This window comes from Protopterus annectens, chromosome 11.part0, assembly GCF_019279795.1.
Source record: "Protopterus annectens isolate FY-2018-M chromosome 11.part0, PAN1.0, whole genome shotgun sequence".
In the NCBI taxonomy this organism is placed as follows: Eukaryota; Metazoa; Chordata; order Ceratodontiformes; family Protopteridae; genus Protopterus; species Protopterus annectens.
Window position 1 is genome coordinate 1,330,632,225 of NC_056745.1, and position 12,595 is coordinate 1,330,644,819.

A 12,595-nucleotide genomic window follows, 5' to 3' on the forward strand; every position below is an offset into this window, starting at 1 on the left:
TTTCTCTGGGTGCTCCGGTTTCCTCCTACATTCCAAAAAATTGCCATAGGTGGCTTGGACACTCTAAACTGGTCATAGGTATGAGTGTGTGTGCCCGAACCTATGTATATACATGGGAACAGGGTTGGGCTCTGGGCTAGCAACCTGACCCCATAAAAACTGTACTGCTATGGAAACGAGCGCTGGAGAGCACTAGTTGCCTGATGTGCTGATTAGCATGGGAACAGATAGATGGATAAATTCTCTTCAACTCATGTTATTGTTTAGCAATGCATTCTACTATGAAGCATATGTTCTATGTTTTTCTCATTACATTTTTTCACCCTTATGTTTTTGTCTTGTAACATGATACTTCGTGATTTAAAATATTTGTACTTGTTGTTTGGTAATGTAACATGATACTTTGTGTTTGAAAATATCTGTACGTGATTTCTGAAATATTGTGATTGTGGAGCTTTTCTCCCTAGGGCCTCTGCTGAAAATGGGCACTTTCTGTCCCAGTTGGACTTTTCCAGTAAACAAATGTCAAACATATAAATAAATAAATTCATACTTGAGGTGAGAGGACTTAACAGCCTTGAATATATGATGAATTCTACCACCTCAGAGGCAACTAACTGTTACCCTATCTTTGCTCAGCCTTGTGAGTGGTGCAGTGGTGTGCAAAACTAGACTCACCTATGAAAAGTAAATTACCATGGCAAGTGGAATGCTCTTGCAGCTTGAAGCGCTTGGCCAGGCCACTTTGGTAATTTTCAAGCTAGGACCATCTGGTAAGAGTTTCACTTGAGGCAATAATATTTTGTAAATGTATAAAGCAAACACTAAATGGCTATAGTGCAAATGTCTGCAACAGAGACATTTCAGAAGCACACAGCACAGGCAGCCACTTCTGTAGTAAAGTAGGCTTTAACAACAGCATTTTCCAAATGTAGGTCTCTGCTTGATGGCAGACTGTAATGCATTTGTTGATCTACTTACAAGTGTCTAAGTAGCAATTGTCAACCTTTCCTTCCCTGAAACAAAGGACGTGAACAAGTGTTTCATCTTCCTAAGTTATGGAGCTGCTTCAGCTACTGTTAGCAAATAATGGGCATCCTGGATGTGAAGACCTCTATTTCCCTAAGTTCTGCCCCCACAAAGAAAAGTAACATATGAATTGATGGATTCATGAAAGAACTCAGAAGCCAGCTCCAGTGGAAGCATGATCTCAACTAATCTTTATAACAGACTAATATGATTCACTATACAAGGCCATAGCCATCAAGAAGAGAATCTTTAAAAACTGAAATTCAGTGCAGCACAACAAGAAGGCTAAAAAAGCAGATGGGCAAGCCTGACAGCCATGAAGTTCAGGATTCATACAGATGAAGAGCTGCTTCAAGGGAAAACAAATACATGGTCCTCCTTTATGAAACTATATAACCAGCAGGAACTGGGCTATGTCTTTCACAAGGTCGTAATGTGCAGAAACAGCTGAAATATGCATCCTGACTGTGGAACAACTGATGCTCAAATAACATAAGTATCTAAGACAGGTCAACATCACCTATAGGCTAACCAAATGATGTAGTACAAGGTGCCATTCTCTTTTAAATTGTGTATCCAGGATACTGCTCTTGGGCTCCTTCTTGAGTACTAACAGTCTCAGCCATAAGATCCATGCCATCCTTCACTGACATACATATGAGTCTGTAGTCCAGGCAACACAACAAAGTTTACAGTTGTCTACCTGAAAGCTTATCTTCTAGCCAGTTTAACAGTCTCAATGACATCATCACCACTGAACCCAGAATCAAAGAGGTCAATAAGCTTTTTCAGAACTGACCTACAAAACAGAATTACTATCTAACTTATTTTAATGCCAACCATATGCAATTTTCTGTAGACATAATGTATCTGAGATTTCAGATATGTCTAAAGAGTTATCACCTCACTCATATATGCAGCTTTCTGCTGTCTGTTAACAGTTTAGGAGGCTATAGAGAGTTTGATGGACCCTCCAGAGATTAAGACAGGATATAGGGAATGCAAACGTGGAATTTTAATGCCCCCACATCTGACACTTTATAATGTGGCCACAGGATGCAAGTGAGGATCTGAAACATAAAGGTTTCTAACAAAGAAGATCAAGGGGCTCCAGCACGCGCCTTATACTGACCAACTAAAGTCCCTGTCACTATACTCTGTGTCATATAAACTTCTTAGGGGAGACTTATGCCTGGCCTACAGAGCAAGCCAAGACCCAAATCTGAACTTGCTGCATTTCAGCAAATCAAACGGGACTAGGGTTACCCATTCTAGGGACCTAAATTTGACCTGCAACTTAACTAGGACATACTGGGGGACAGATTTGTCCCCAGCGACTGCTGCATCTTTGTAATAGGCTACCAATTCATGTGACACTGTTCAAGAGGAACCTGGACGAGAGGATGGGGCACTGTAAATTCTTAACAGGGATAGCATCCACAACCCTCCTGGACATGGGCAGTCATCACTACATGCAATCTTGGCTACTGACTAGCATCTTCATCGTAATTGGGTTGAAACAGCTAGGCTTAACATGACCTTCAGGTTGACAGCCTAGTAATCTCCCATGATCCTATGAGTGACTGCTGTGAAGTACCTAAAATCTAGATTCTGATTTAACATTTATCATCCTCACTGATAAGTGTTACTACTGATCTGTACCTTCAAAAGACATTTTTTACTACAGAACTACAAACTTAGATGGGGTAACTACTCCATGACTGAAATATATTAACATGTATGCCACTAAAAACAAATACTTCAACTCAGTAGGTTAAGATATGAATGGAATATATGCTGTCATTTGCAGAATTCTGCCCTTTTAATGATTAATAATAATAATAATAATAATAATAATAATACAAAAAAATCAATAAAAGCAAAACACTACCTGATGAAAAGGATGTATCGAAACAAAGTCCTCATGCCAACACAGAACTGTGATAGGAATGCACTGTACAGTGATTCGCATCAGAACTAGACTGAGACTGCTGAGAGTGCAGAGGTTCTTATTTCATTAACAATGTTTTGCCTTCTGGTGAATCTAATGTCTGGCTGTTCTCCCATGATCTGAAAAACAGGCACTCATTCATACCCAGACAAGGATTACTAGCTGCCAAAATGCAGATAAGAAGAAGTTCATAGCCTTTGAGCAGCAGGAAGAATTTTTAATTCTTGTTTCTGAAGTACTAAGACTGCAAATCTGTAGAATATGCATGCAAATGCATGCACCACTAGCATCTGCTAGGAGTCACTATTCACAGTTTATCAGTCTCTCCTGACAAGAAAATGTAGCTGCTGAACCATTGCTCAACACTTCCTTACCTGGCCAATGCAACAGCTTCTAAACCCAGGTCAGGTGTCCAGCCTCTGCAGTGGAAGTAAGCTGAAGAACACAGCAGAACATAGTATTCATGATATGTAGAATACTACAGTAATGGCATAATGGAAGAGATAGAACTCGTCAGAGATTTGGGATTCATGGCTGGCTTTAAAAGGCTCTTGTGGTCGTTAGCCTAGTAAACACCTAAGAACCTATAAAGAACACTTCATTCATGACTTCTGTTTTACTTATGGAATAATGCAGAGAGGCATTTGAAAAACACGGCACTCAGCACTTGTGCAACACTTCAGTAATGATATACTGGGACACACTATTCATTACCTGTAAGGTATAGGAGCAATGCTACACTAGGCCAGTGCTCATAACAGCACAGTGTACATGATTTGTGCAATACTTCAGGGAAAAGATGCTAAGAGAACTCATCTAAAAAGACAGCATTCATGAAATGACACTATTGGCAGAAAACTCCAAGAAGACATGAAAAGCACAGGAGTATCCTATGGGCAGTATTAAAGCAATACAAATGTCAAATCATTTGTTTCAAAAAAGGAGAACACTAAGAACATTTCTTTTAAGCTTCTAATGAGTTTCCAGCAATATAACTTACCATCAAGGTCTGTTTGGGAGATAGCCACACCTCTTGTGGAAGAAGGAGCCCTTGTCTTCCTCATGCATGATATTTTAGATAACACTGCCACGACTCCTAAACTCTAGAAACAAAAATTGTCCCGAGCTAATCAAACAATAGGAGAAAACTGAACACTTTTCATTATATCTTGAAATGATGTCAAGAGTTCTAGTATCTGCAGCATGAACTGCAGGATATGCTTACATCACACAATATAAATAATGAAACTAACATTACAGATGGCTTGTAACTGATACAGTGAGAAAAAATTTCTAGCCCTTGAGGTACCCAACGGACTTGCATTCAGATCACATACCTTGCAACATACTTCAAGCTGTACTCTTGCTTAAACCATATACATATTACAAGCTGAAGTATGTAACATACTGCTTATACAGCAAGTAGTGTAACATAAACCAATCAACAAGGAAGACCTTTATTTGTTTAATAAATCAAAAGCCACATCACACCGTGAATGATGAAAATAATGACGTGAAATATCACATCTGTAGAGTTCTGAAACTGAACCCTACACTGCATAGACCAATGTGCATTTCCCCCACAGTGCCCTGTCTCCAGCTTTTCAAAACATTGCAATACCACCACTATCACAACTTTTGGTAGAAAGGAAGGGTTGGTCCTGACAGAAACCCTATCTTTGTGGAAAATTAAATAAGGGGACTGAATGGAAGGGCTTGTAATTCTGATACCCTCCTAGCTGAGGTAATGAAAATCAAGAAAATCGTTTTCCAAGTCAAAACTTTTAGAGCACAAGAACTGGCTGGTTCGAATGGAGGAAGAATTAAGGCAGCTAGGACTAAATTTAGATCTCAAGGAGGAAGTGGTTCTCTTATCAAGGATCTCAAAAGAGTGGTACCACTCAGAAAAGCTTTGCATAGCCTGTGGAACATAACATTAGAACCCATTTCTCCCACATGGAAGTTGGAAATAGAAGCCAACTGAACTCGGACAATTTGCTGCTGCAGCTCCTTGGTTAAAAGTTTCAGTCAGGAATTCTAGTATCTTTGAAATTTGTGTAGTAAAAGGATCAATATTATTGTTGACAGCCCAACAAAAGAACCGTTTCCATTTACTAGTATACAGTTTCCTCATAGAGGATTTGTGAGAGTAGATGAGAATATGTTTTACGGGCAGGGAGATGTCAGGAAGCCTGGCCTAACCGGGAAGTGGAGAAACTAAGCTGTCAGCTTGAGGGTCTGTAAGGAAGGATGAAGTGTGCCCGACTGATGCATCAGCAGGTCTGGAGCTGGGTCCAAGATTCAAGGCTCCTCCAGGAGATGGGGCCATAGAAATGGGAAACAGATTTGACGAGCCCAGTAGGGGGCAATGAGGATTAACTTGCAACCCACTGATTTTGCTTTCTGAAGAACCTTGGGGATCAGAGAAAACAGAGGAAAGGCATACAGAAGTCCCAGAGGCCGATCGTGAACAAGTGCATCCCTGGGTGATTGTCCCAGTGGGGGGACTAGGGCGAAATAGTGCTGCATTTGGCATTGATGGATGTGGCAAAAAGATTTCAGCAAGGCTGGCCCCACTTGCGAAAGATCTGATTTGCAATGTCTTGTTTCAGGGACTACTCATGAGGCATAAGGATAGCCCTGCTTAGTTTGTCTGCTATCATGTTGGATTTCCCCGGAATGTGTGTCGCAATCAGAAAGCGTTGGGAGAACATCGCCCATTGCCACACTCTTAGGGCCTCTTGACATAAGGGATAGGATCTGGTTTCGCCTTGTTTGTTGATGTAGCATACCACTGACATGTTGTCCGTCTGAATCGCAATAGTCCTCGTGGGGAGAGAACTGTGAATTGTTTGCAATGCCAGCAGCACCGCTCTCATCTTGAGGACATTTATGTGCAAACGGTACTTGTGTTGTTGCCAAGTTCTGTGAACAGTCTGTCCCAGATAATGCCCCCCCCACCCTATCTGGGAAGTGTCCGTGGTCACTGTGGCCACTGGCTGGGGAAGAACGAATGGTCTGCCTATCGTCAGCCGGGTGGACTGAAGCCACCACTTTAGGTCTTTCTTGCAGGTCTCCGTAAAGAGAATTTTGTGAGACATGGGTAGATCTTGCATGGACCATTGAGTAAAGAGGAGCCACTACAATAAACTCATGTGGAAACGCACCAAGGGAACTAGAGTTATAGCTGCCGCCATTGAGCCCAGGACTTTGAGAATAAATCTTGCTTGAGTCTTTGTTCTCCCAATTAGAGTTGCAACCTGGTGTCGAATGGTGAGCACCCTCTCCTGAAGCAATTTTGCTATCATATCTTTGGTGTTTAGATCTACTCCTATAAATGTAATATATTGACAAGGCAATAAGGCAGACTTTTCATAGTTTATAGTGATGCCTAGTTGAGAGCAGATGCATATTGTGGTGTCCCTTGTCTCGGTTAGTCGATGCTCGGTGGTGGCGGTAAGGAGCCAGTCGTCTAGATATGGAAACACCCGGAATCCTAGTTGTCTCAGATGAGCTGTGATGCTGCCATGCATTTAGTGAACACCCTGGGGGGCTGTGGTGAGGCCAAAGGGCAGACCTCTGACCTGGTAGTGACTGGCTCCCAGCCAGAAGCATAGAAATTTCCTGGACTGCCTCTCCATCTTGATATGGTAGTATGCATCCTGGAGATCGATGGAGCACATCCAATTGTCTTTTCCCAGAAAGGGAAGTATGGACTGCAGTGTCACCATCCAGAACTTTGTCTTTCTGACAGACTTGTTGAGTCTGCTGAGGTCCAAAATGGGCCTCCAGTCCCCTGTTTTCTTTGGTACTAAAAAGAACCTTGAGTAAGTTCCGGATCTGATTTGGTCTGCGGGTCTTTTTGGATGACACTTTTTCTTAGCAACTTTTGAACTTCTAGATTTGCTTGCTCCCTCAGTTTGGGTGGCCATCTGGGATGGATTTTTGTTTTTGGGAAAGAGGTGGCATGGAGAAAGGAAAATTGTATCCCCTGGATATTATCGACTGTACCCATGTGTCTTCTCTGATCTCTTGCCAGGCTTCTGGGTACAGTGACAATCTTCCCCCGACTGCTTCCAGAGGTGGACAGATGGGGCCCCTTTCAGGAGCAATGGAAGGGCCTCCCAGAGGACATATCTCTGTCGCCCTGACTCTGAGGACCCCCCCTCTGCCACGAGGGCGGCGTCTCCCATTATTATTTTCCCCTCTGCCCCGGGAGGAAAATTCACCACTTGTGTCAGGCAAAGTTCCCTGGAATTTCCGGAACCACATTTTTTCACCCTTTTGACCTTTGTGGTAAGGTCGAGAAGGCGCTGAAAAATGTACTCCCATGGTAGAAAGAGTCTTGCCATCCTGCTCGCACCTGGTTAGACTCTCTTTTACCTTAGACCCAAACAATGACGAGCCATCAGAGGGGGCGTTGGTAAAGGAGGACTTGAAAGGCTCCGCAAATTGACAAAGGCACATCCAGGAATGCCTTCGTAAGGCAACTCCTGTGCCTGCAGCCCTGCTCTCTCCATCGGCTGCATAGGAGATAAGCCGCATGGAGGAGTTAATTATTGAAAATAAGGTCGCAAGCTGAGAAGCAGTTTTATCTGCAGCTTCTGCAGCTGTAGGATCCTGTAGGGTATCTCCTAGCTCTTTCAGGAGATCCCTCTGAAGACGGGTGAAATGGGATAGATAATTCAGCGACCTGAGAGTAAAGGCCACTGAAGAAAAGACACACTTCCTGTATCTGTCCATCGTACGTGACTCTTTGTTCGGTGGATGGACAGATGTAGAAGTCTCTGCTAATTCCTTCTTAGTGGCAGCCGCCACCACCATAGCATCAACTGGCATACCCTTGGATAGGAAGGATTTGTCATCAGGGGCCGTTATGAATTTATTGGGTCTCCATGGAACTGGTTCCATCGATTCCGGAGAGTTCCACGCCTTTTGACTTACTACCGCTAGCAGCATGTTGAAGGGTGGAGACACCCAATAGGTGGAAGGTCAGGAACCAAATGCATCCAGGTACATGGACTCGTCCTCAGAGGGGGAAAGGGACTTTCTAGCCACCCCTCTGCCTGAGGATTTCCAGGATGTCGGAGAATCAGACATCCTCAGAGAGAGACCACCGGGACCCTTCTTAAGTCCTCCAAGTCCGTGTCCAAAGTCAGAGACTCAGGGGAGTCCACATGCTTCCTCTTACATGTCCTCTTCCGGGGACCTCCTCAGGGGGATGCTCTGGGGAGGTTTCGGAAGGGGGAGGTCAACCAATGGGGCATCCTGGGGCACTGGTTCCCTGAGTTGAGAATGGAGGGGTGGTGAGACGGAAGACACTGGCTCCATTGGGGACGGAGTAGCTGAAGCCGAGGGAGGAGCTGTCTGAGAGGACAGCACACTCCTCATCACCTCAAAGGCACCACACTCCTGGCCAGAGAGTGTGCCCAGCTCCGAAGAGTTGAGAGACCTCTCCCGCACCAAGGGTGATAGTTCCGAGGCTGATGTTGGAGCCGAGCTCACCTGCGCTGAAGCTCCAAGAGGAAGAGTGGGGTCAGACAAGGGTCCGATGCCGATCCCCCCACCCCCCAGAGCCGATGAGGGAGTGTCGGCTCCCAGATCCCTCGATAGAAGGAGGTATCGAGGAGATCAGAGGGGATGTCGGAACTGAGAGACTGGAGGTTTTCGGAACAGACAGTTCCACCACAATGACTTCCATGCACTCCAGCTCTGAGCTCAGGTGAGTCGAAGGAGGAATAGACGGTCTGAGAGGAAGAGTAGTCATCTCCACATCCATACAGGCTGAGCTCGATAATATTTTGGCGAGAGCCGGTGTCTTGAGAAGCCTCTTCACCACTTTCTCCACATTATTGTCCGAAAGACTCCTGGATGATCGACAGGAGTGGGTGGACGATTGGTGACTGATCGCCACAGACTGCAGAATCGGTGACTGTGGAGTGGACCGCACCAGTTCCAAGGAAGGAGATCTAGTCCTTTTATGACTCCTAGACAGTTCCGAGTACACTGATGGGAAATGCAGGAGATAAGGTCTTGGACCCAAGAAGTTTCAGATCCGACAAACTAGTAGATTTCTCTAAATGTCTTGACGGCTCCGAAGTCGGAACCAACAAAGTTGTCTGTTTGGTTGATTTCCCTGGTTTACTAGCCTGATTCTCTTCTGCTGGAGTGTCAAAAGACCCTTTTAGTAAACTTTGCAAGATATATTTGTTTTTGTGCTCCTGCAGAACTCTGGCACTGAAAGCATGACAAATAGAACACGAGTCCTGCAGGTGTACAGCTCCCAAACAATAAACGCAACTCATATTTCAATCAGTCAGGGACATTTTCTGGGAGCATGAGTCACATTTTTTTAATCCAGAAGGTTTGGATTCTTTGGGCGCTTCTTTGGACATTATCACAACCACAACAAAGCTACAATATGCTGAAGCTATAGGTATCAGACAAACAGCTTTACAATAACCACAAAAAACTAAAAAACAATTTTTTTTTTTACAACAAAAAAAAAAGGTAAAGGAAGGGGGAGAGCTTCTAAGTTAAACGACAACTCCCCCGACCGAGGAGAGCCTCTAACTTAAAAAGCAACTTACCAGAAAAGGAGGGAATAAGGTGAAAGTCCTCTAACTGAAATGGGCTAAGAGTAAAGGGGAATCCTCTAAGAAAAAAAGGGATTCGACAAGGGGAACATGCCTGAAGAAAGAACAACGGCCAAAACAACAGCAACAACAACCAGAAAGTGGAGACAGGGGGCTAAACAAACACTATTAAACTACAGGGAGACCCTGAAGAAATATCAAGATTTAAAACCAAAAAACGACAATAAAATTAAAAAACCTAGCCTGAGCCAGTATCCAGCAATCTTGAAGCTTCAAGCGGCAAACAATATCTGGGTAACTAGCGCTAAGCATGATAGGATAGGGACTAGCCTTGAGCCAGTGGAAGCTCTCGAGCTTTAGAATACGGCGGAGTCAGAGCCGAGGGTCGGATCCAAACCCAACCAACCAACAAGAAGGAAGGCGAGATAGGGACAACATAACATTAATAATTTACTAACTAGGTAGGTCCACTGGCCACATAATCCTTTTTCATAAGTGACCCAAGAAAAATGTATGATTAAGTGAACTGCTCAAAGTCACACAGTGCACACATCAAGTCTGAAAGAATCAAAACATGTACCTTAGGAATTACAGCTCACAGTCTTAACCCACTATAACTGCCAGACCACAATCCTTTTAATACCAAGAACACATGACACTGCCTCATTCACTGTTGTAGCAACAACACCAGCAGCAGACCCCACTATTCAGCAAAAGAACACTCACACTGTCTTTTATATTCACTTGCACACAGACACTGAATTTCTGCAGGAGGTATCATGAACCCTGTACTCCTCCACAATCCCTCCTTACTTACATAAAATATCATTGTAACAATGCCATGAGGTTCTGGCACATTCACACAAAGTAGCAGTTTCAATTTGCCTAATCTGATAGTTATATCATTTGATAACACAGCTTCATAAGAAAACCCAGTATAAGTGCTGTCGATATTACATGCTCTGATCTATGCTGCTGAGAAAATACATCTGAAATACAAAGAATGAGGAAGCTGTACATTACCTACAGACTGAAGGACAAAATTTAGGCTGGACAAAAAAAAAAGTAATTTCCTAGCATCTTTTAAACATAAGTGCTTAACTTACAGAAACTCAAACACAGTACTTCAGAAATGCATCAGAAACACTAGAGCCAAGGATTTAAATTTTGCTTGTGACATAAGACATGTTGGTGAGACAGATTTGTGTCTTAGGAGATCCTCATGCTCTGGAACAGTCTCCCCATCCATGTGAAGCAGAGTCCATCCCTAATCTTATTTAAGCATAACCTTTAGCAAAGCATAACCTTTAGCAATGGATGGGAATTTGCAAATTCACCTCGGGTCTGGCCCACATGTCTCTGACAGACAGGATTGCCGAAACTAACATGCCCCCCCACTCACACACACACATAACTTCTAGAAACTTCCTAACCAACATAAACCCTTCCTAATAAATGCCCATGACACATAGGGCCATGCCTGGGCTAGACTGCATGTCTAGACTTATAAAGGCCATGGTGGTCGTTAGCCTAGTAAGTAACTAAGAACCTAAGCTGCTTTTCCTTTCTGAAGTCAACAAAGAATGAAGAAAGGCATATGCTTTTTTGTTACAAAAATCAAACCACTGCTGTTTCTCACAGTAGTAAGGGTTATGGAAAATACAAGGCCCCTCAGATTCAGGGGAGGGGGGGTACATGGCGATCTACTCATCTGCACAAAACATGTTAAAACAAATAACTCTACATGGCATTCTGAATTCAGTTTGTTGCACTTATGTGAAACTTTCACAATTTCTTTCTACATATTTTTTTATTTAGTGCTTAAGATGCAGTGAGTAACTGGAAATGCACTTTATGAGTGACTGGTAAAGTATGTTGAAACACTGAATCTTTTAAATAGGGATAGGATAAGTGGAATAATGGGAAGGAAGAAGATGGAGGGGCAGGCAACAGGTTGATGAGCATATGAAATGATATTCTGAGCCTCATCCTGCTGGCACTTTCTGTATGCATACTACATAGTGTGTCTGTGTTGTACTATTAGCAGGGTACTGGTCTAAGACACACTTTCTTTGGTTGCTGCTGTTACCCTTTACAAGACCAACATCCAAATAGTTTACTGAGATATGTCAGCAGCATAAAACTATCCAGTGCCAACAGTGTGCATGCCATACACTATTACTAATAGAATATGTTTGTACAACAATAATATTCCTAATGTTTATACAGCAATGATATCCATAAAATATACCAAAAGCATTAAAAATACAAAGTACTTGCAGACAATACATCCTATAAAAACAGTGGGTATAAAAAGTTTATACACCCCTGTTAAATTGCCAGGTTTTGTGATATAAATAAACGAGACCACAATAAATAATTTCAAAACTTTTCTCACCTTTAATGTGACCTATAACCTGTAGAATTCAATTGAAAAACAAACAAATCTGTTAGAGGAAAAACTTTTAAAAATAAAAAATGCACAATATGCTGGTTGCATAAGTGTGCACACCGTTAAACTAATACTTTGTTGTGTGTGCACACCGTTAAACTAATACTTTGTTGAAGCACCTTTTGATCTAACTACAGCATTCATTCTTGGGTACACACCTGCCATCAATTAAAGAGACTTTGATTAACCCCAAATAAAGTTCAGTTGTCCTAGTAGGATTTTCCTGACATTTACTCAGTTGCCTGCTACAGCAAAAGCCATGTTTCACAGACAGCTTACAAAGCATAAAAAGGAATCTCATTGTTGAAAGGTATCAGTCAGGAGAAGGATACAAAAACCTTCCACAGCATTGAATATACCATGGAACACAGTGAAGACAGTCATGAAAATGTGGAGAAAATATGGGACAACAATGGCATTGCAAAGAACTGGACGTCCCTCCAAAATTGATGAAAAGACATGACGAAAACTGGTCAGGGAGGCTGCCAAGAGGCCTACAGCAACACTGAAGGAGATGCACAAATTTCTGGCAACTACTGATTGTATACTACATGCGACAGCAATGTC

The 12,595-nt window shown here is 42.8% G+C and overlaps 1 protein-coding gene across 3 annotated transcripts in view; it reads right to left on the reverse strand.

Moving 5' to 3' along the window:
* The window catches only part of LOC122815837 (death-associated protein kinase 1-like), a 913,045-nt gene that overhangs the window by 245,783 nt on the left and 654,667 nt on the right, over positions 1-12,595 (reverse strand). For all 3 annotated transcript variants that reach the window (XM_044088647.1, XM_044088646.1, XM_044088648.1), the window contains one exon: positions 3,981-4,083. In XM_044088647.1, coding sequence (XP_043944582.1) covers positions 3,981-4,083 — 103 coding nt within the window. The remainder of the gene's footprint in view (positions 1-3,980; positions 4,084-12,595) is intronic.